General features: G+C 42.9%; 1 gene segment (V, D, J or C); it reads left to right on the forward strand.

The window, feature by feature from the left end:
- LOC118078113 (immunoglobulin mu heavy chain-like) overlaps positions 1-22,008 on the forward strand; it is a 75,705-nt gene that overhangs the window by 52,983 nt on the left and 714 nt on the right. Inside the window, 4 exon segments of the C gene segment in view lie at positions 8,223-8,275; positions 19,122-19,436; positions 19,971-20,288; positions 20,987-21,328. Of these exon segments, the coding sequence occupies positions 8,223-8,275; positions 19,122-19,436; positions 19,971-20,288; positions 20,987-21,328 (1,028 nt within the window).

Genomic DNA, 22,008 nt, shown 5'->3' on the forward strand with positions numbered 1-22,008 from the left:
AAAACATATTTGGACATAAAGAGAGGAAGCCTCTAGATCCACTCCGTTAAGTGCATCTGTACTGCGACAAAGAACAAGGATCGATGCCTATTGCTGTTTGTCTTCAGTGTAATGCAGGTGATCAAAAGAGCTGAAGAACTGCTGGATCCAGGGGTATTGCAATAGGGGGGCGGGGTGCCCCGGGCTCCGCTCTGAAGGGGGCAGCTCAGGTGCGGGGGGCAGCCAGAAGGCTAGCGACGCCACTGGCTGGATCAAGCAAAGATCCAATCGTTCCTGCGTTCTGTTTGCATCATCAGCTGAGCAGATGAACTCTGGAAGCTCAGAGGCAGGATGAGAGGAAGGGAGGGGCTCCTTGGATCTGGGACTCCAATGAGTGCTGCCTGTGAAAAAGTTCCATTTAGCTACCTTTAACATGGGGCCTGTCTGGATGAATTGTATAAATTTTTTAAGTAAAATGTTGATGGGTATAAGAAATGCCTCAACAAATCAGGGTACTCAGCTACCTTGTCTACCCAAGGCCACCTTCACACCATACATTTCAAGTACTATGATACCACTTTAAACAGTCATGTCTTCTCCCAAAGAATCCTGGGAAGTTTAGTCTGTTAAAGGTGCTGAAAGTTTTTGTTGTTTAATCATTTAGTCGTGTCTGACTCTTTGTGACCCCCATGGACTAGAGCACACCAGGCACTCCCGCAGTTTGGTCAAACTCATGTTCGTAGCTTCAAGAACACTGTCCAACCATCTCGTCCTCTGTCGTCCCCTTCTCCTAGTGCCCTCAATCTTCCCCAGCATCAGGGTCTTTTCCAGGGAGTCTTCTCTTCTCATGAGGTGGCCAAAGTATTGGAGCCTCAGCTTCAGGATCTGTCCTTCCAGTGAGCACTCAGGGCTGATTTCCTTCAGAATGGATAGGTTTGATCTTCTAGCAGTCCATGGGACTCTCAAGAGTCTCTTCCAGCACCATAATTCAAAAGCATCAATTCTTCGGCGATCAGCCTTCTGAAAGTTGTTAGGAGTTCCCTATTCCCTTCCCAGAATTATAGTTCCCAGAGTGATTTAACAAACAATCCCTCTTCACATGGAACTCTTGGAATTATAGCTCTGTGAGGGAATTGTCTTAATAATGTGTTACTACGGTACGACTTTCAGAATTATCTTTAGTTCTTTCAAACAATATGGGGGGGCTTTTGTGTTGCTATAATAATGCCCCCCTTTTACATTTTTTGATATTTTTCATGTTTTAGATTTCTGACCCCAATGTTTGAGAAATCTGAAATTCCTCAGACACCACCCAGTTGAGGAGAGGCATTGGACCAGAGGTCTTTGGTCAGCTGGCCCTTTGCCATGCCACGTAACATATGGTGACTGGCAATAGTTTAACTGATTAGACAAATTCTTGAAGGAAAAAAGCCTAAACGGAATCTCCATGTTTGACGGCAGTATACTCTGACAAGCGGATAGAAAGCTGAATGCTCCCTGCTTTTACGGGCTGCTTGTGAAATCCCAAAGGCTTATGGTTTGCCACTACTCGAAGCAAAATGCTAGACATATAAAACTACTTTAAATAGTCATAGTGCTATTCTTCTAGAAAAGAGGTGCCGGAACTCACCATGAATGTCTCCTTTCTTCTTTTATAATGGCAATGGCACCCACCTGAGAGGTGCTGGGACTGGGTTCTGGAGGGTTCTGGTAAGTTCCGGCTGAAAAAAGCCCTGGCTTCCTCCAAGGAATACTGGGAGCTGAAGTTTGTTAAGGATGCTGATAATTATCTGAAGACCCCTATTTCTCAATGTGATTGTTGTACTTTTGAACCACCTCTCAGAATAAATGCATATATTGGGATTCAGGTGCAAAAACGAATCTCCCGACTCAAAACAATACAAAACTATCAAAACTGGGCTGTTATCTAATGAAAAGGAGAAATCATTTCATTTCTATTAGAAAGGAACAGAACAAATTATCTGTGGTGAGGAGAGGGCATATTGGAGCCTTCTTTAAAAAAAAATACAAAGGAAGCATGATAGATTCTAGATAAAGTCTGTGGTCAGGCTCTTTTGAGCCGTATCTATTTCAGACTATGCCCAGATGTTTCTTAGAGATGTTGGTTTTTTAAAAAAAATGTTTGTGGTTAATGGCAGGAAACCTTTTGCTGTACCATGCAATGGTGTTCTCTTCTGCTTTCTAAAGTAACTCTGCAATGATCATTTATTGATCCATCAAATGTGGTCTCATTGATCTTCTCCCTTAGAGTTATGACCTGTGCTACCACAGTTATTGGCTCAGAGATACCTGCAGCTCTCATGTCCCCCCCACCTGGATCCTTATCTATCTGCCAACATCACACACACAATCATTTCCCCTTTCTCTCTGCCACACTTTCCAAGAATTTCTTAGAGATTATTACCTAGATTTTTTTGTGAAATGCCATTTCAATGCAAACAAGCTGTGTTTTTAACATACCACTGTATTAAGGAAATACCATTTGTTACATCAGCTAATCCTATCCATTCTTAAGGAAATCAGCCCTGAGTGCTCACTGGAAGGACAGATCGTGAAGCTGAGGCTCCAATACTTTGGCCACCTCATGAGAAGAGAAGAATCCTTGGAAAAGACCTTGATGTTGGGAAAGTTGGAGGGCACTAGGAGAAGGGGACGACAGAGGACGAGATGGTTGGACAGTGTTCTCGAAGCTACGAACATGAGTTTGACCAAACTGCGGGAGGCAGTGGAAGACAGGAGTGCCTGGCGTGCTATGGTCCATGGGGTCACGAAGAGTCGGACACGACTAAACGACTAAACAACAACAACAACAACACATCAGCTAACAGGTAAATCAATCTACATATAATTATCTAACCACTGTTGCAGAGTACATTGTTAATTATGTTTATTGACTCAAACCAGACTATCATGATAAAGATATTGCCAAGATATTTTGACTAGCCAAGGCAGTCTGCTAACTGGGAATGGAAGGCTGGGGGAACTGGAGGCATGAAATGAACCAATCAGTGTTTTTCAAGAGATGGAAAGTTTTGGTGTCCAAATGTGTCTGAAACAGGTGGCCAAAGTTTTCATTTTCAGAGCAAATGGTAGCTTGGGGAGAAGGGTATTTCCATCAGAAAAAGAGTAGGGCTGCCAGAGAGAGGTGGGAAAACCATGGATCTCCTGTTAGATTTAGCTGATGTGCAATCTAATGAAAATGCAAGGCTTGAAGGAAAACTCAAACAGCTGGTGTAGCTGGGAATTTGTTGAGTGGAGAAAAGAAACTCTGGTGACAAACATCAGGTAAAAGAGTTGCTGTTCATTCTCTTTACTCCACTCTTGCAACTTTTGTGGTTTCGTTTTGGTGACTTCTTGAATTCTAAGAATGATCTGTGGTGGTTTTAATCCCTCTGAATGTCTTACCTTTATTTCTCAATGTCCTTATGACACACAGGCTACATTGCTCTTTTTAGTGGGGGGGGCAGGGAGGGAGGAGGCAGATACAACCCAGGAGGGCAGGGCTCCTAAACCTTGGACAGAAGAAGAAGAAAAATTGGCAGGTGCAACTGTACCTCTGGACTACAAAGGTGCAGTTTCATCTCCCAAAATTCCTCCTACAGTTTCCAAGAACTCTGTCTGGGCTGCCTTTATTGTCCAAGAAAAATCTAGGCCTTTGTAAGACGGGTTCAAGAGCAAACTAAACAGCAACCAGTGCCTTTTGCTCAAGTACATCACACATAATGGGGTTCGCATGTCTTTCAGAAGAAAATTTGTTTATTTATGTCATTTGTTTATTTCATTTATATACCCCTGCTCTCTGAAGGAGCTCAAGGTGGTGTGAATTATATGCTATGACTATTTCAGCTGCTAGGAGAAAGGAAGTCACAATTATAGCAAGTAAATTTATGTCATGATTTCTTCTGGATTTTATTGAACTCCTCCCCCCAAACCAGCTTAAGCCCTGTCTGTTGTAAATGATTGATCACCACTCTCCAGTCTCTTGAGCATCACCCCCCCGCTTTAACTCAGTTTCATGAAGGTCACTCTAGGAAAGTATTTTTAGCGTTCCAAAGTACTCTGGTCAGCAATCTGAAAGGCTGAGCAACAGATGTCAGTTTGCCAAAATACACTATTTAGAATGCAATCCTATGCACTTCTACTCAGAAGTAAGTCAGCAAGGCTTATTCTTGGCATGGTGTATATAGGATCGCCGCCTTGTTTTGGAGCTTTAAAAGTCCATCAAGATAATGCACATTATCTACTCAAAATAACTCTGCCTTCATGGCGAGCTTCACCCATGAATTCAAACCAAGGAAACAGAATTTGCAGACACCCAGTTAGGAGTGGTACAACTGTGCTACTACGATGCTTTTGATTACTGGGGCCAAGGGACAGCAGTCACCGTTACTTCTGGTAAGACAAATATCTTCCTTTTACTCATTGCAACTTCATAGATTCACATAGGCTGCTTTTTTTTGCACATATAAACACAAAATTAGTCGCAACGTTGCAGAATGGGGTATACTGTAGCATCTTCCTAGGTCCTAAATTAGTGCCTATTTGCTGCTTTTATTGTTCTTAATGTTACATTTTTGTGCAATATGGCTTAGATGCCACAGAACCCTTATTCAGGCAAGGGGCATTGAACTATCAGAAAAGTTCCCGCCTGTTCCACATGTGTTGGGGCACAGCTAAATCTGGCCAGGGTCTTGAGCAAGAAGCAACCACTTCCACCTGTGGGTGCATTTTTGCACATATTTCGGAGGGGAGAGATTTACTGTGGGACTGGGGTGCTTTTGACATCTGGGGACAAGGCACCCTGCTAACTGTCACATCAGGTAAGCCACTGCACATCAAATCCACAGAATGTCTGTGTTGTTTTTTACAAGGTATTGTACGAATTTTCAGTTGCATGAATTTCATTGCAATTATCGCTGGCTGCCACTGGCTTTAAAACTGCATGCTTTTAAGTCACTAAACAATGGTTGAAATGTTATTTACTCGTATAGTTCTTAAGATCTAGGTTGTTTTCCTAGGTTAGGGATGTTCATGTTGATCATCAGCTTAACTTTCTGTGTTTCATTACATTGTAATATAGAGAAAAGCTCAAACAGTCAAATACAGCCCAGGTTAATATTAAAGACTTATTTATATAGAAAGGGAGGAAAGATCCAAGGCATTTTGGAATAATCAATGCTATGCCAATTATTAGGAAAAGCCTTCAGAGTGTTCCCCACTTCTGCCATATATATAAACTGAGATCGTAGTTTATGAGTAATAAATGCTGCATTAAAGTGAGAGGCTGGAGTTAAGCACATTGCCCAATATATTGATGAGGCCAATAGACATTGGAATGGTCTAGAAAGGCTTTAAAATATCCCAGGCAGCTGGAAAATCTTTCAGTGAATTCATTCCTGAAATTTCTTACTTGGTGGCAGTCTTCCTGAAGTTTTTGGAAGCACTCTGCAGACAAGTTTCAGCCCAAATTACTTCCATCTATAGTGAAATAAAATATAAAAATTAAAGTGAGATTGTTGCGAAGGTATGTTGGTACTAAGTGGTTTTTGTAGAGAGGAAGTACAAAACAACCCTAATGTGCAACCCGTTTGATTATTGGGGCCAAGGAACTACTGTGATCGTAACATCAGGTAAAGAGCTTTTCCTAATCTTATTCACTTAATATTGTAACCTTTTTTTTCATTATCTCAGTATATCTGTGTCATATGAAACACAATTGTTTTGAGATAGTGATGACTAAGGGCTTCTTCCAATCCTCTGTGCAGAACTTCACCAAGACCCACATCCAAAAATTTGTTCAAACATTGCTTAAAATGTATGTGTTTCACTGCTGAGACATCTGTTTGGCTAACCATCTTTAAGAGATTTCTTTGAATATTTTTCTCACCAGTGAACTGCACAAACATCTGACCATTTGTAAATGCCTAAGTCTCAGTTAATGCTCAATTAATTCTGAAAAAATAAGTGGAGGGTCAGAGGACTTTTTATGTTGTCTAATCTTTTTGTAATTGTGAAAAACACTGCTAGTCTTCTACGTAGCTTAGTTTGAAATTAACCTTGGGAAAGGTTGAAAACAGATCTAGAAAATTGCTTTGAAGCCAAAATGTGTGGGTAGGGCATTTCTTCATTAGACCAAAATAGTGTTGCCAAAAGGTCCAAGCAGAATGAAGTTTCTGTGCCAAGTTGCTAGTTAGAACAATCTGTGTGCAACTGGTACTTCGATGTCTGGGGACCTGGAACTCAGCTGATTGTCACTTCAGGTAATATTTTTATTATATCTCAAATGTTTGAGTCAGATCACTGCAGAAAATATGATACTTTCTGTCTGTTCTCTTAAATTCTGGAGAAATGGGTCACCGTCAACCCCAATTTACTGTCAAAGGTTCATAAGGAACAGGAGTCAATTGTTTCATTTGTTTTCTTTCGAGAGCTACAATGCTAAATACACTTCTTCTTTTTAAAGAATAGAATTCTTTGTGAGATTCCATAGATAAATGCTGCAGTTCACAACCTATTCGGTGCAAGCTAGAGTATCTGATTCTTGTCAGCAGGGCTGTGGCAGAATAGTTGAAGTCTGGATTACAGTCTATCCTGGGCAAAATCTGAGAATTTCCATTTCTTTATTAGGGGTGCCAATGAATTAAATTATTATAAGCATGTATAATTAATAGTTTTTTTATTTAAAAGATGGAAGCCTAAGCCTCACATCTAAACATTCTTCCTTATGGGTAAATTCTCCAAAAGTCATTAGGATTTGTTTACAAATCAGTATATTGAGGGCCGCAACCACTGAGTGTGGTAATACATTTAATCTTGAAAGCCCCCTAATTCCCTGCATAAACCGGGTGGGTCAACTTCTTGTGCATCTTAAGAAAGAGATGTAACCAGTGTGATGGCTTGAGAAACTGGGGAACAGGGACCCAAGTCATTGTCACTACAGGTAAGGGGAGGAAATCCTTGTTATTTCTGTCTTTAGAAAAGCTGCTTGGAATTTTTTTTTATTCTTCCATTACCAGCGTTGGTTCATTCTTCTGTTGCTGTTTTCTGGGTTCTCTAAGCTCTAGGGAAAATATGTCTCATTCTTGTGGAAAGTCTTGCTTTTCTAGTGCCACAGCTTAATTCTATCTACAGTGCAAGCAAAGTATTTGATCTTGATCTTTTTTTGAGTGTACTCAAGAAGAAATGAAATATAGGCATGACCCCTGTCTTAGCTGGATGAAAAAAATCTTATATATTGTTAGTATGCTGATCAGACTGAACTTGGACCACTTAGTGGATAGCTAATATTCAATGAAAATATTAGTTATTTTGACACCTGTGGCTCCGGACCCTCATCACAGTCTCAGCAGGTAAAGGAGGGTGGGAATATACCAGTACTTTAGCAATTTCTATTTAGGATTTTGCACACCTCTCAGTACAGAATTAAGTGCTGTGTTACTATGGCTACTTCACTCATTGGGGCCAAGGGACCCTAGTGACCGTCACTTCAGGTAAATCATACATATTCTTACTTATTTCAATCCGTTCGATTGCAATGTTCATTCTTTAAAAGTTAAGGTTGTCCCCAAAGCCATAGACCCTTACACTGGATTATGGTTTGGATCAAACCTAAATATATTTGTTTAGCTGTAACTAAAAATGTTCCATAGATTCCAGGAATACAAGATTTAAAATAAATAAATCATAGTCCCATTACACTGAGCATTCAGTGGTGTATTTCAGTACAAACTTGACAAATATTTAAATGAGCCAATAAATCTAGATACACAGATGTCGGAGAGAATGTCAAATACCAATTCCATTTAAAGTCTTGGCAACAGGAAAGTATTATTTAGTTTTTGTTCGCACGACACTGGCAGGTTAATCAATGTGATTACTATGCTGCCTTTGATCATTGGGGACCAGGGACTATGGTGACGGTATCTCCAGGTAAGGATTTTCTATTCCATGTTTCCCTTTGACTTAAGTAGCTATTATATTTTACAATAAGATCTTCACTGGGTTAAAAGGAAAATGTCCTAAATGCGGGGGTAGCGGGCGGTTAAGTGTTTTCTGTCTCTTTATGGCAAGAGAAAATCCAGTTTCAATTAAAACAGAAGGAAAATATAGTTGTGTAAATAACCATAATACTGTATATACTGGGAGGACAACGTAGGAGGCATCTTGAGCTTTGAGACCAGTAGGTTTTTAGTCACTCAGGGCGGGAATTAGTATCACTGTGACTACTATGCTTTTGACTACTGGGGACAAGGCACCCTGGTTACAGTCAGCAGTGGTAAGTTAAATTCAATGTTTTCCTTCTGTCTAGTTGTGTGTGGTTTTTCTGTCTTTTTTTCCAAAGTGACTGTTGGGTAGAAAAACAGCCTGGTACCTCAAACTGACTGCCTTTCTCAACCTAGTTATGCCCGAATAATCTCTTTAAACTAAAATAGATATCTTAATTATGCATCAGTCCAGCCCATGGCACAAACTAAGTTAGTAACAAAACAGGGGCTTCAAAGAAATGCCTTCTAAAACTTAGAAATGTATGTGTTTAAATTCCACAACCTTTTCTTTAAAACGTCTTATGCTGGATGGGTAACTATGATAGTTTCGCATAAAAAACAACAACAAAGAGTCCTCTGCAGGCTTAGAAATGAAAATTTATGGTGGCAAAAGCCACAAAGTCTAAAAAAGCTTTTGCGACTACAAAGCCTTCCTCTCTTTACAGTGCCAAGAAGTTCTTTGTTGTTTTTCTTAAAGTATTCAGTTGTCTCGAACAATCCAGATTTAATTAGGTTCTGCATCTTAGGCCAATTAAAATCCTCCATATTTATATTGCGGGTGTTTTAAAACTATCCTTTAAGGGATAGTTTTGCGGGTTCCAAAGGACAGAAGCATTCCACATTAGGTTTTTGTGCAAGGGATAGAAAGAGTTGGGTCATTGTGACTACTTTGACTATTGGGGACAAGGGACCATGGTCTACGTCACTGAAGGTATGATTTTAATTCATTTTCTCACCTGTATTCTTTAAATGCAGAGTTTCTTCCTATTTTTTAAGTGATGTCTTTGAAATGTTCGTCATTCCCGTGTTTTATGTTTTTGAAACTCAAGTGTTCCTGTTGGGGGGCATGTTCTGGGAATTGAGGGAGACTTACAGATATTACTCTGGGGAAGTCCAATTCAGTTTAATGAGACTGTTCCAGAGAAATATCAGTAAGAATGTCTGGACAAGTTCTGGAACGGAGCGACCCTTGGTCCGGTCTGGAAAGATAATTCTTCTGTTCTTATATAAACTGCTATCTCAAACTCGCTTACTTAGAAAATATACCTTTCATTTAAATTTCATTCCAATATGTGTGTTTAGGATTGAGATTTAAAGTAGGTTTAGACTTTTTTTTCCCTGCCCATGTTCTGAAAAATCTTAAACCGCAAAGTAAATCTTACAGGCTTGTCCTATGCATGTTTACTCGGACGTAAGTGCCACAGAATTCTATGTGTCTTACTACCAAGTAAGTGTACATAGAAGTGCAGCCTTTAAAAACCCATTTGGAGTAATTGAGTAGACAAGATTATTCAGCAATTCAAAAATAGTTGATTGATCAATGCAAGTTTTTGCGCCATCTCCCCATAAACATATTCCAGTGTGATAACTGGTTTGACTACTGGGGACAAGGCACCTTCGTCACTGTTACAGCAGGTAAAAATATTTATTTCTCTCATGTACTTCTTTGCAATGGTCTTCCTTGTAAATACTGATTGCCTAAGGCAACTTTCTTTGGATTTACTGAGGTCTATTTCAGTGAGAATTTAATACTTTGTTTCCCATATAGCTCGTAAACCAAAGACCAAAATGATTCTGCCACAGTCTTTTCTCCATCCCTACAATTATATTTTTACCCTTTCCCTGAAAATGTTTTGCTATGTACACAATTGCAATATTCTAGAAAGGTTGCACTTGCAAAAAGATTGGGGTAACATTGGGGAATATATGAGAAGAATTTTTGTTAGAATCAGAATCTGTTAGACTCCTTCTAATAGATTACCAAAGAACTGAGCTGAGGGGACAGTTTGTTAAATACAGCATCTCCAGGCAATTGTCTTAGTGTGTCAACTATGGATTAGACTACTGGGGACCCGGGACCTTGGTCACCGTTAGTTCAGGTAAATCAATATTTTTCTAATTCAGAACTAATTTCCTTCATAACTGAGCGGACAGGATGCTTGGTTTTGTCAATCTCCAATGCATTTTGAAAGTCTTAAAGGAACTTAAAAGCTGCAATTATATGTGTCATATAGATTTAAGCTTGCCGGGGGGGGGGATTTGTGCCTTGGTAGCGTCTAATTCTATTTCTTAGTGGATCAAAAGTTTAAATGGACAAATAGAACTGCATTCTTATAACAAATGCATAATTTAGAAATCTCTCTATCCACTCTTTCTCAGTAGTCATCCCCCCAATTTGTTTATTCTTTAATTTGTTCATTTTTTCCCTGTCTACCCTTCAGTAAATCAGGATTCATCCCATCTTATTATCCCATCTTATTACTCTCTGTCTGTCTATCTTTCAATCAAGCATAATACTAGGTGGCAGTTATAGAAGTGACAAAGTCATGCGACACTTTAAAGAGTAAGTGTGTGTCACGGAATGAATTTCAGAGGAAAAATCCCACTTTGCCAGATCAATAAAGTCCTTGTGTGCATCAGGTGAAGTAGTTTCTCTCCTAAAATTCACTTCACAACAAACTTTTAATACGCCGCTGAGTTATTTCTTTATCTGCCCCCCTTTATTCTCTCTAAATTAGACTCTTACCAACCTGTGGATTCTGCTTAGGTTTCCTCAGTGGTGAGGGGAAGGTACTTTTAACATGCTTAGAGACTTACTAGTCTTTTGTTTGTTAGTTTGTTTAATTCTGAGGCTGAATTCTGCAATTGAATTTATGTTTCTCTGGCTCCCGGCTCAGATTAAGCCTTTGAGCAAACTGCATCTTACTCCTTGTGCTCATGCACTGTGAAATTAATGGGAGTGCTAATTAATATGCATCATGATCTAAAATAATTAGCACAATCAAGAAAAGATTTTGAAGGGTTGGATCTATTTTTCTTCTTCTTTTTTGTGGAAAAAAAATGGCCGATTAACAAAACAGGAACATTGGGGGGGATTAAGGCAGCAGGTGGCCAAAGATTCGTTTCTCGGTTTTGATTTATTTTAAGACCTTGTGTTCCATTTCATGGAGTTTCTAGCACCTACAGTGGTTTCACATGGTTGAAAATAGCCCTGAATGTTTCGAAAACAACAGAATAACACCTGTCTTTGAAAGATCTCTGTTTTCCCCACAAAAAATAACCCAGATTTAGCATTTTTTGGTTTAAAGAAGAAAAAAACTTATGTCTTTTTCCGTAAGCAATTGGCTCTGGACTCTAGAACTTTGTGAATGTTTTTCGTGTCGAAATCATACATTTAAATGGTAAGGGAAAAAATACTTTATTCCTATTTTTTCAACATTTTATTTGATTATTATTATTATTTTACTACAAGTTAGAATATGTCAATTATTATTTTTATCTACTTTGAACAAATTTAATATTTATTAACAATTTACATGAAAATATATTGGGATATTTTAGTAGTGTTCTCTTCTGTTGCTTATTTTTGTGAAATTATGAGACACAGGTTTTAAGAGTGAATGAATTTGTGGCAGGAAATTATAATTTATTGTTGGCTTTTGTTTGGTTTTTCTGAGTAACTTTTCTGAGTTTATAACTGGATTATTATTATTATTATTTTGTCCTATGCGGTCAGAGTTTTAAGACAGTTTATCTCTGTGGAGTATATTTCTGCTTTTGATTGAAACTTCCTCCTCTCTTTGTAGTAGTTTTAGTTTGATTGATTGATTGATTCAGATAAGTGATAGACTTAACTGGAATTTTCACCGACCAATGGAATAATTTTTAATTATCAGAATTTATATCAAGTTAACTCAGGAAAGCTTACAATAACAAACCACTGCTAGACTATTTATTTATTTAACAGCGAATAATCTTGTAGGGATTTTCCCACATCTTTAACTGGCATGATATCGAAATTTGTAATATGAGGATTAATACAAGGCTTTACTGGGGTGTATTTAACAGTAGTTTTCCCAACTGATTCGGATGTTCGGCATCCCATGGTCAATGAGGGGCTATCCAACCCTTTACCCAACTGACTACTAGTTCTGGAGTGCCTGGGTGGTCAACTAGACCCAGCCGGCATCCCCAAAGCTTGAAAAGAAGCAAGCCTTCTTCTTCTTCAGCATTTTGGGAGCCTAGCATGGAACATCCGTGATTACCAATGCTCAGCAGGGACCGGGAGCCATGTCTTCCATGCCTCTAGCAGGTTTAGATCTAGATCTACAGGGGTTTAGCTCTAGATCTACAGGAGCCAGAGCCAGAGCAGGGAGAACAACAGGAACATCTCTGAAGGCCAGTGCTCAACAGTGATGGGGAGATCCAACTGGCTTCCTGCTCAGTTGAGACTTTGAGAGTAATTGGGGGGGGAGCAGTTGGCGATCCCCAAGCTTTTCTGAAGCCTGCTGCTCAGTCAGCAGACACCAGATCTTTCAGATACATAGTGGCCTTAGCTATGAGTATCTCTTTGAGGCTCAATACCTAGCTAGGGAAGAGTTTCAGACTGAGATGCAGCTTTGGGAGCAATGGAGGGGAATCGCTCCGGAGATCCCTTAGCTTATCCGAGTTGGTATACTGAGCTGGAATGCATGCAAGCCTTTCAGATCTCTAGCAGCTATAGCCAGAGGTTAAGGAGCAACCTGAACCTTGCTGAAGCCAAGAGCTTAGCCAGGCACAGCTGGAGGGCTCTCTGCTGAGCTGTGGCTTTGGTAACAAGGCAAGGGGGTTATGGCACCCTCCTAGCTTCTCCAAAGCCCATCACTGAACTGGGAAGCACACCAGTCTCGCAGAGCTCCAACAGTTTTGATCCCTATAGTAGCTACAGCTAGGGCAGGGAGGGCAACCTAAACCCCAGAACCCAGAGCTGGATAGTTCTGTGACCAGCGATGGCTTGGGAAGCACCAGCAGCCCCCTAGCTTCTCTGAAGCCCACCGCTCTGCTAGGAGCTGCGGGATGTTTTCAGAGCTATAGCAGCTGCAGCTGGGGCAGGGAGCGCAACCTAAAGCCCAGAACTTAGCCAGGCACCAGCTGGATAGGTTGGCGCTCAGCTGTGTCTCTGAGAACACTGTGGGAAGCATCAGCAGCCCCCTAGCTTATCTGAAGCCCGCCGAGCAAGTAGGAGCTAAGAAACCTTTTTCAGAGCTATAGCAGCTAAAGCTAGGGCTGGGACGGCAGCCTTGAGCCCAGTGCACAACCAGGGAAGAGCTGGACAGTACCTCTGAGAATGGTGGGGACGTTCCAGCAAAACCTCTAGCTTCTCTGAAGCCCACCACTCAGCTAGGAGCTAGAAAATGTTTCCAGAGCTACGGCAGCTGCAGTTGAGGCTGGGAGGGCAATCTAAAGCCCACTGCTTAGCCCGGGAAGGGCAGGATAGCTGTGTGCTGAGCTGTAGCTCTTGAGAATGATGGGAAAGGTTCCAGCAGCTCCCTAGCTTCTCTGAAGCCCATGGTTTAGCTAGGAGCTTGGAACCTTTCAGGGCTATAGCAGCTACTGCCAGGGCAGAGAGGGCAACCAAAAGCCCACTGCTTAGCCAGGGCAGGGCAGGGCGACTCAGTACTGTGCTGTTGCTCTTGAGATTGATAGGGAAGGTTCCAGCAGCTCCCTCGGTCATCCACAGCTCAGCTAGGAACTAGGAACCCTTTTCAGAGCTATAGCAGCTAAAGCTAGGGCTGGGACAGCAGCCCTGAGCCCAGTGTGCAGCCAGGGAAGAGCTGGGCAGCTCGTGCTGAGCTGTGCCTCTGAGAATGGTGGGGATGTTCCAGCAAAACCCCTAGCTTCTCTGAAGCCCACCACTTGGCTAGGAGCTAGAAAATGTTTTCAGAGCTATGGCAGCTACAGCTAGGGCAAGGAGGGCAAACTAAAGCCCACTGTTTAGCCAGGGAAGGGCAGGATAGTTCTTTGCAGAGCTGTAGCTCTTCAGAATGATGGGGAAGGTTCCAGCAGCTCCCTAGCTTCTTTGAGGAGCTTGGAACCTTTCAGGGCTATAGCAGCTACTGCCGGGGCAGAGAGGGCATCCTAAAGCCCACTGCTTAGCCAGGGCAGGGCTGGGTGGCTCAGTACTGTGCTGTTGCTTTTGAGAATGATAGGGAAGGTTCCAGCAGCTCCCTCGGTCATCCACAGCTTTTCAGAGCTATAGCAGCTAAAGCCAGGGCTGGGATTGAGCCCAGTGCACAGACAGGGAAGAGCTGGGCAGCTCAGTACTGAGCTGTGGCTCTGAGAATGATGGGAACATTCAAGCAACCCCCCTAGCTTATCTGAATTGCCCTGCTCGGCTAGGAGCTGGTTAATATTTCCAGAGCTGTAGCAGCTACAGCTGTGGCAAGAAGAGCAAACTAAAGCCCAGCGCTCAGTTGAGGAACAGTTCAATGGCTCTGTGCTCAGCTACGGCTTCCAAAATTGCAAGGAAAGCACTGGCAATCGCTTAGCTTATCTGAAGCTGACCGCTTGGCTAGGAGCTAGGAAATCTTTTTGGAGCTGTAGTAGCTACAGCTGAGGCTAGAAGGGCAAAATAAAGCCCAGTACTCAGTTGCGGAAGAGCTGGATGGCTTGGCGTTCAACTGTGTCTCTGGGAATGAATGGTAAGGAAAGCAGCAGCAACAGCAGTCCCCTAGTTTTTCTGAAGCCCACTGCCCAGCTAGGAGCTAGGGAATTTTAACAGAGCTACAGCAGTGACAACTGGGGCCACCACTTAGCCAGGGCAGGACTGGGTGGCTCAGGAATCTGCTGGGGCTCTTGAGGTTCCAGCAGCTCCCTAGGTCACCCAAAGCTGTAGCTGGGTTGGGGGTGTAACTGTAGTCTCTCTGTAGCCCAGTGCTTTGCTGGGTAAGAGCTGGGCAGTTCCACCCCTCAGTTCTGGCTTTGGAAATGATGGGGGGAACTCTTGGTAGCCCACTGACATCTCTGATCCCCAAGACTCATCTGAGATTAATGTAAGCCACTCCTGCCTCTGGAAGCTGTAGCCAGATTCTCTCTGTAGCCAAATGCTCAGCTAGGAGAAAGCTCCATTGTTCCCCATAGATTTCTGGCCTTGGGAACTATGTGGGAAACTCTCGAGACCCACTGGCTTGCATTGAAGCCCAGCACTGAGCTGAGATCCATGCAAACCGTGTCTCAAATCTGTTTCAGATTTAAACTGATAGCAGCTAAACCTAGGGCAGGGTGACCAGCCAGCCAAAGCCTGAAGCCCAGTGTTCTGCTGAGAAAGAGCTGGATGGCTCCCATCTTGGCTGAAGCTTCCAGAATGATTGTGGCAGGGGATCTGGCAACCGCCTAGCTCCCTTGGCTGCTCCTCTGGGGGACTTGCAAACTATTCAGATCAATGGCACCCAGAGATGAGGATCAAGGAGCAAACCAGGGTCTCTCTGAAGCCAAGCACTGAGCTGAGAGAGAGCTGTGCGTTTTCCTGCTGACATACAGCTTAGGAAATAGTGGCAAAAAGCTCCTAGCTTTTTCTTATGCAAGCTTTCCCAATCCATAGCAGCAAGAGCAGAGGGGGAAATGAGAGTCTCTCTGAAGCCGAGGGCTCAACTGGGGAACAGCTTGGAGGGCTTGCTGATCAGCTCTGGCTCTGAGAATGATGGGGGAAGCTTTCGGAAGCCCCTTAGATTGTAGGAAAGAGAACACTGAGCTAGCAATATACATGCAAGCATGGGGATCTATAGCGGTTGTAGCTGAGTTGGAGGAGCACCCAGAGTCTTTTTGAAGCCTAGTGCTTAGCTGAGAAAAACTGGATGGCTGGTAGGCAAAGCTCCAGCTTCTCTGAAGCTCACCGCTCAGCCCTGAGAGAAGAAATATTTTCAGGGTTATAGCAGCTGGAGTTGGGACAGAGAGGCAACTGGGCTTTCTCTGAAGCCCAGGGCTTAGCTAGGTAAGAGCTGGGTGAGTTTGCCTTCATTTCTGGCTTCTGTGATGACATCCCCTAATTTCATGGAAGCCCAGCGTTGAGCTGTGATGCAGGCAAGCTTCTCAGATTTCCAGCAGCTGTAGCTATGGTGCAGGAAGCACCCAGGATCTCTCTGAAGCCTAGTGTTCAGCTACCGGGAGGGATCTGTGTTCAAAATGATGGGGAAAGCACCAGCAGCCCCCTTGCTTCTCCAAAGCCTACCTCTCACCTAGGAGGTGAGTTTTTTCAGAGCTATATAAGAGAGTTGGAGATGCAACAGGGATTTCCACGAAGCTTGATTCTCAGCTAGGAGCCTTGCAAACCTCCAAGATCAGCACTGGCTTGGGGGTGGGGTGGGGTGGGCTGGCTCCTTCACCTTGTCCTCCCCGAGTGCATATACTCAGCTGAAAGAATTGCATGGTTCCCTGTTGAGAGCTGTGTGGCACAAGCTTTGAGAAGGCTGGAAAAAGCAACTGTGCCCCCTGCCTAGCCTCCCTGAAGCTTAACACTTAACCAGGAGGCAGAAAGTTTGCTAACTCAGAAGCAGATTTGAGACAAGCTGAGGAGAGCAATTAATTTCTCCCAGCTGTTTTAAGAGCCTAGTTCATGGTGCAAGAGCTTAGCGATGGTGCAAATCCTGGAGAGCTGCTGCCAGGCAATGTGGACAGTACCGTGGTGGATGGACCCAATGATCTGACTCAGTATAATTCAGCCTCCTATGTTCCTATGTTCAATAGTGGCTGTGAAGTTCAGTTCAGTCCAGGTTTTAGAAAGGCTTTGAGGTAAGCAATTTGTCTCCACCTCACCCACCTCTGCCTGCCTCCCTAAAACCTGGCACTCCATTTTTAAGGTATTCAATCTGCACAGCTCAGTAGTGTCTTTGAGAAACCTGTTAGGAGCCACTCAGCCTCGTCCCCAAGTGATTGCAAGCACCAGGAGCTGGGTGGGGGGACATTTGAGAGGCATATCTCAGCATCATTTGCAGGGAGGTTAGTGGCTCAGCCAGCTTCCTCCTGGCTCTCCCATGCCCAGCTCAGGGTAGGAAAGCATGCAAGTCTCCCCATTCTCTACTGCTTAGGATGGCTGGTGGGGGAGGGAAAGGTGCCTCCTTTCCAATGTCCACAAACCTGCAAATCTCCCAGCCCAGCATAGTTTCTGCAACTCCTTTGGCTTGCCAGTACTAGCGTAAGACTAGCTGGAAAATTATAACCTTTATAATGCGCAATCAGGACAGCTACTGAACCAGGCATGGATGACCCATGTTGCCTCCTGGGCAGCTTCAGACTTGAGATTGTATTAGATATAGCTATTGTATTGGGATGGGGTTTGGTTCTCTCTCATTCAGCATAGTTGTATTCGATTGTACACCACTTCTTTCGTTTGGGCAGAGTTGCCGCCATTTCAACAGACCAGAGTAGCTGCACCCTTAACAGCTGACATTCCTGCTGTGACAAAGGTCACCTGCTGATTCATGCACATCAACTTGCTGCTAAAGGCACAGGAGAAGAGCAGAGCAGTTTTCCTGGTCGGTTAGCAACCATAACTACGAATGTGTTTGAGTCTCACAGATTCTAGTTGGCGAATGGAGAAGCAGGTCAGGGTGCCTGTGGCTGCTGCTCTGCCCTTCGTTGGTGCAGAGTAAAAAGCTACGACAACCCGTCTGAAATAGTTCCGAGTTTAACCTGGGAATAATCACTATTTAATCATTGCTTTGTGCTTTATATGGGGGGGGGAAAGAGAGTCAGAAATATTAACTTGCAACACAGCGCAGATTCACTTTGATGGTTTAAGAGGGGTCAAGGGCTTACTCCATTAGATATAGCTAAGGAGATTCATGGTGCCAATAAGTGTAGTAGAATGAAAGTTGTCTGATTTCTGTCTGTAAGTGTATTAGCTTTCTTTGAAGTGATTGGGTTTCCTTTTACAAAATCATTTTGATTCTTTCACTGGTTATGCTGTTCTGGTACGGAAGGGTACTGTATAACATAGCAGTGTTGAACGGTAATTGGGATATGAAAGGGCTCGTGATTTTGCAAGAAAGTGTGCGTGCTTACTGCACATTGCCGTGAGCGTCTCCTCGACATCTTCATTCCATTTTACTGCGCCTGACATTGCCCACTTTTTTTAAAAAAAAATGTGACCATTTCAGAGGGTGCAGCTGACTCTCTAGAAGTGTTGTGATGAAGCAAATACCATACAACAGAATAAGCCAGATGTGAACTCCACAGAAAGCAAAACGAACAGCCCCACAATGTTTCTAGTCCCGCTGCATTCTTCTCGCTGCCAGCTCATTTCTGCTTAGATTTTATATGCACTTACTTAGGAGTAAGCCCCATTATAGTCAGTGGGACATACCTTTGAGTAGACAAGGATAAGGTTGTGCTTCATGGTTGTTATAAAAAAACAGTTCCTAACATGGACCTCTGGATAACGGACATAATGAAACAGCTTTTCTGGTGCTTCTTGCTCCTTCACTGAGAGTAAATAGCCTTTCTGATGGTTATTATAGGGAAGCATGACCAACATTTCTTTCAGAGCTTTGGCTTGTTGTTATTCATCAGTGATGAAAGGGGAATATTAGGCTTTGCGTTTCTCCAGCTGATGCTATTCAGTAATAATGCTCTACATATTTATACACTTTCCCCAGGTGCTGTCTGTTCATTAACTGTGCAATTCTTACAACAATATCATTTCATTTCAGAAGTGGTCCAGAGGAAGGTCACGTATGTCTGGACTGACTAGACTCCCAAGTTCATAGCTCAGGTTCCTAAACACCCTACACTAGCTATAAGTCATGGTTGAGAACTAGGAGGAAGGGAATTCTGCTTACAGAGGGAAAGAGACAGAGAAGACTGAGTATATTTCATGCAGAATGGGGTTAAACACACATACATCCAAAATGTCGATTTTGTGTTGAAAAACACCTCAACAATACAACAATCCATCTAATAACACACATATACACATGTTTGATACCCTCGTCTCTCTTTCCCAACAATGCAACGGTTCGCTTCCGTTCAGTTAGTTAACCCCAGCTGAACTTTTAACACCTTCCAAAAACCCTCCATCCTTCTGCTTTTCTTCTCCCTTAGCTTCCCCAGCTGCCCCATCTCTTTTCCCTCTCATTGCTTCTCTTGGGAGCGAGAGCAGTGAAAAGGTCGCCATCGGGTGCTTGGCCAAGAATTTCCTTCCTGACTCGGTCACTTTCTCCTGGAGCAATAAGAACAATGTCAGCGACAGTACAATCACGGCCAAGACGTTTCCTTCAGTACTCGACTCCGAAGGGCGTTACACCGCAAGTTCCCAGGCACTCGTCCCATCTGCTGATTGGATAAAGGAGTTTCCATTTTACTGCAAGGCTGACCATCCTTCTGGAAACAAAGTGGAAAAAGTAGCCCGTGGCTGTGGTAAGTGAATGTATTTGTCTCGTCTTCTTCAACATTCCCAACATAACAACACAGGCGGTCTTCAAAAGATTAGACACAAGTAGTCAGAGACTGTCTATTGTGGCACATACTTTCAGAGGTGCTGATTTGTTTCTGAAAGACGAGATCAAAGCTGCATCCTCTGTCCTAGCTGAGTAGGATATGCCTCACTTGTAGCATGGGAAATGTGCTCTGCACATGCCCAGCCGTACACATTCCTTCCATTTGCTCCATGTCTGAGCTGTGACTCTGAAAGCTCAGCCCAGCTTAGCCGTGACTCAAATGAAGCCCTGCTTCCCATTGAGTCAAAAGAATGCAAACATGTTTCTCCAGTACACATCCCAATACAGCTAGAAGACAATCATGTGAGTTGGGCGAACATGTATTCCTAAATACAGCTGAATATACACGTATATGTAACTCCATTCCTTACACATTTGCATTTTTCTGTTAAGAGTGTGGTACCCACCTGCCATAATTCATTCTTTCTTGCAATTCCCCCTCTTTCTCAAATAGATACATCAGTCGAAAAGCCTCCACCTGAGATGTCTGTACTTGCACCACCCATTGAAGCCTTTTTTGGCAGCTACCTGAATGCCACCCTCACCTGCAACGTAGTTAACCTTCCCTCCAGTAAGTACACACTTCAGTGGCTGAAGAAGGGACAGGTACTCACCACCGCCCAGCCAGTCCGAGATGGCAGTAGTTACAGCATAAGGAGTGAACTCATAGTCACCAAGACAGATTGGCTCAGCGACATTTTCTTCTCTTGTGTGGTGAATGGCAAGGACTTCAACGACTCACGGAAGATCAACAGGCAATCTTTTTGTCAAGGTGAGCTTCACTGTTCTTTTATAAGAAATCTGACCATTCAGAATAAGAATAATCTATCTCCAGTCCCAGTTCCACTGCTCAATGCAACCCTATTTTTTAAATAGAAAAAACATGTATCCTTCAGCCTATACCCAAAATGATTAGGAAGGGAGAGAAACAATGATTTCAATGTTGGCTGAGATCTCAGTTCATCCATATTCTGATACCAATGTATGAAATATTCTCCTCTATGCTAAAGACCCATGTTGATATTGTTCTACAAATGTAAAATCTCCTAGCTCAAATTTGCTATTTAAAAGGGCTGTGCCATAATTCTGAAAGCCCTATCCTAGTAGTTTTCAAAAACTAGGCCAAACAGAAAATCTGTAGCTTTTCTCAAAAGATTCTCAGCTTTGGTGGGTCCCCAAAGTAATAGACTTCCATATTTGTGGAACACACAAGAGCTCATTTCTACAAGTTCTTTCCTGCAAAATATAGTGCGCAAGTAGTGAGAGGAAATTCTCAGTTGATCTTAGGGTCAAGCCGCACATTATATATAGCCAGTACTTAGCAATGGTTAAGAGAATTTGATTTGGGCATAAGGAAGTTGGGTGTATAAAGCATTGATTGCCAACACTGTATGGAACATTGGTGTGTTCTGTTGTCTTAATTACTGTGGAACCAAACCTTGTTCTCACTTATCTCATGTCATTCTTCAGCTGGCTATTTCTGTAACCAGGATGCCCGTGTGGAAACAATCCCACCATCCTACGCTGACATCTTCCAGACCAAGTCAGCCAAGCTGACCTGCAGAATTTCAAACATACCCGTTGAACAGGATCTTTCGGCACTGAATGTTACCTGGACAAAAGAATCTGACCATACACTACTGAAGACCATTATTGGAAAGCCAGAAGATCAGGCTAATGGGCTTACTTACATTGACGCTACAGCCACCGTGTGTGCCACAGAGTGGGACAACCATGAAACCTTCACGTGCAAAGTTAATTTCCCAGGCTTACTTCCTGAACCTATCGACAAAACTTTGGAAAAGTTTAAAGGTAGGTACCTGTTTTACATCATCCCATGGGAAGATTACGCATTAGCGTTGTTTGTTTTCACAGATCCCTAGATCTGTCAGGCTCCTCATCCGCCCTCAGAATAGTTGCCACCTGAAGTGAAAGCATTTGGTAGAAAGTCAGCGGCCTTCAAAAAAAAACTCGGCGTATTCAATGATGCCCTTACTTCAGTAGCTACTGGAGCCTATGAGCTCCTATTAGGATATCCCAGCGAGCACTTTCCTTACTTATTATTTTGACAGCTGCTTTTGGAACTTTTACCATTAGAAACCATTGAACTAGGTCAGCCTGAGTGACTACGACTTGATGAAGGCCATGTAGAGAACTTCAGTCCACACTCCTCTGCTATCGGACAGGACCTGTATTACCACCTTGCTCTAGTGCAAGGCGTCCTACTCTAGTATCAGCAGTGTCAATCTTCTTAGCATTGCCTCCTATACTTTAGGGAGAACCATCTGATCCAACTGTTCAGTAAAAACTAGGTCCATTTCTGGTCCATAAATGGCTGTTGCATCAAAACTAGGACTTGATCCATTTTGCTGCCTCGCCAATCTGGCTTGCCCAGTTCCCTTTTTGAAAGGTTTCACTATGCTACTTAAAGTGCCCCGTCTCTCTCAAAACAGCCAATCCTATATATCCGAGAAGCCAAAGGTTAAGTCAGG

The sequence above is a fragment of the Zootoca vivipara genome, chromosome 13 (genome assembly GCF_963506605.1).
Source record: "Zootoca vivipara chromosome 13, rZooViv1.1, whole genome shotgun sequence".
Taxonomy (NCBI): domain Eukaryota; kingdom Metazoa; phylum Chordata; class Lepidosauria; order Squamata; family Lacertidae; genus Zootoca; species Zootoca vivipara.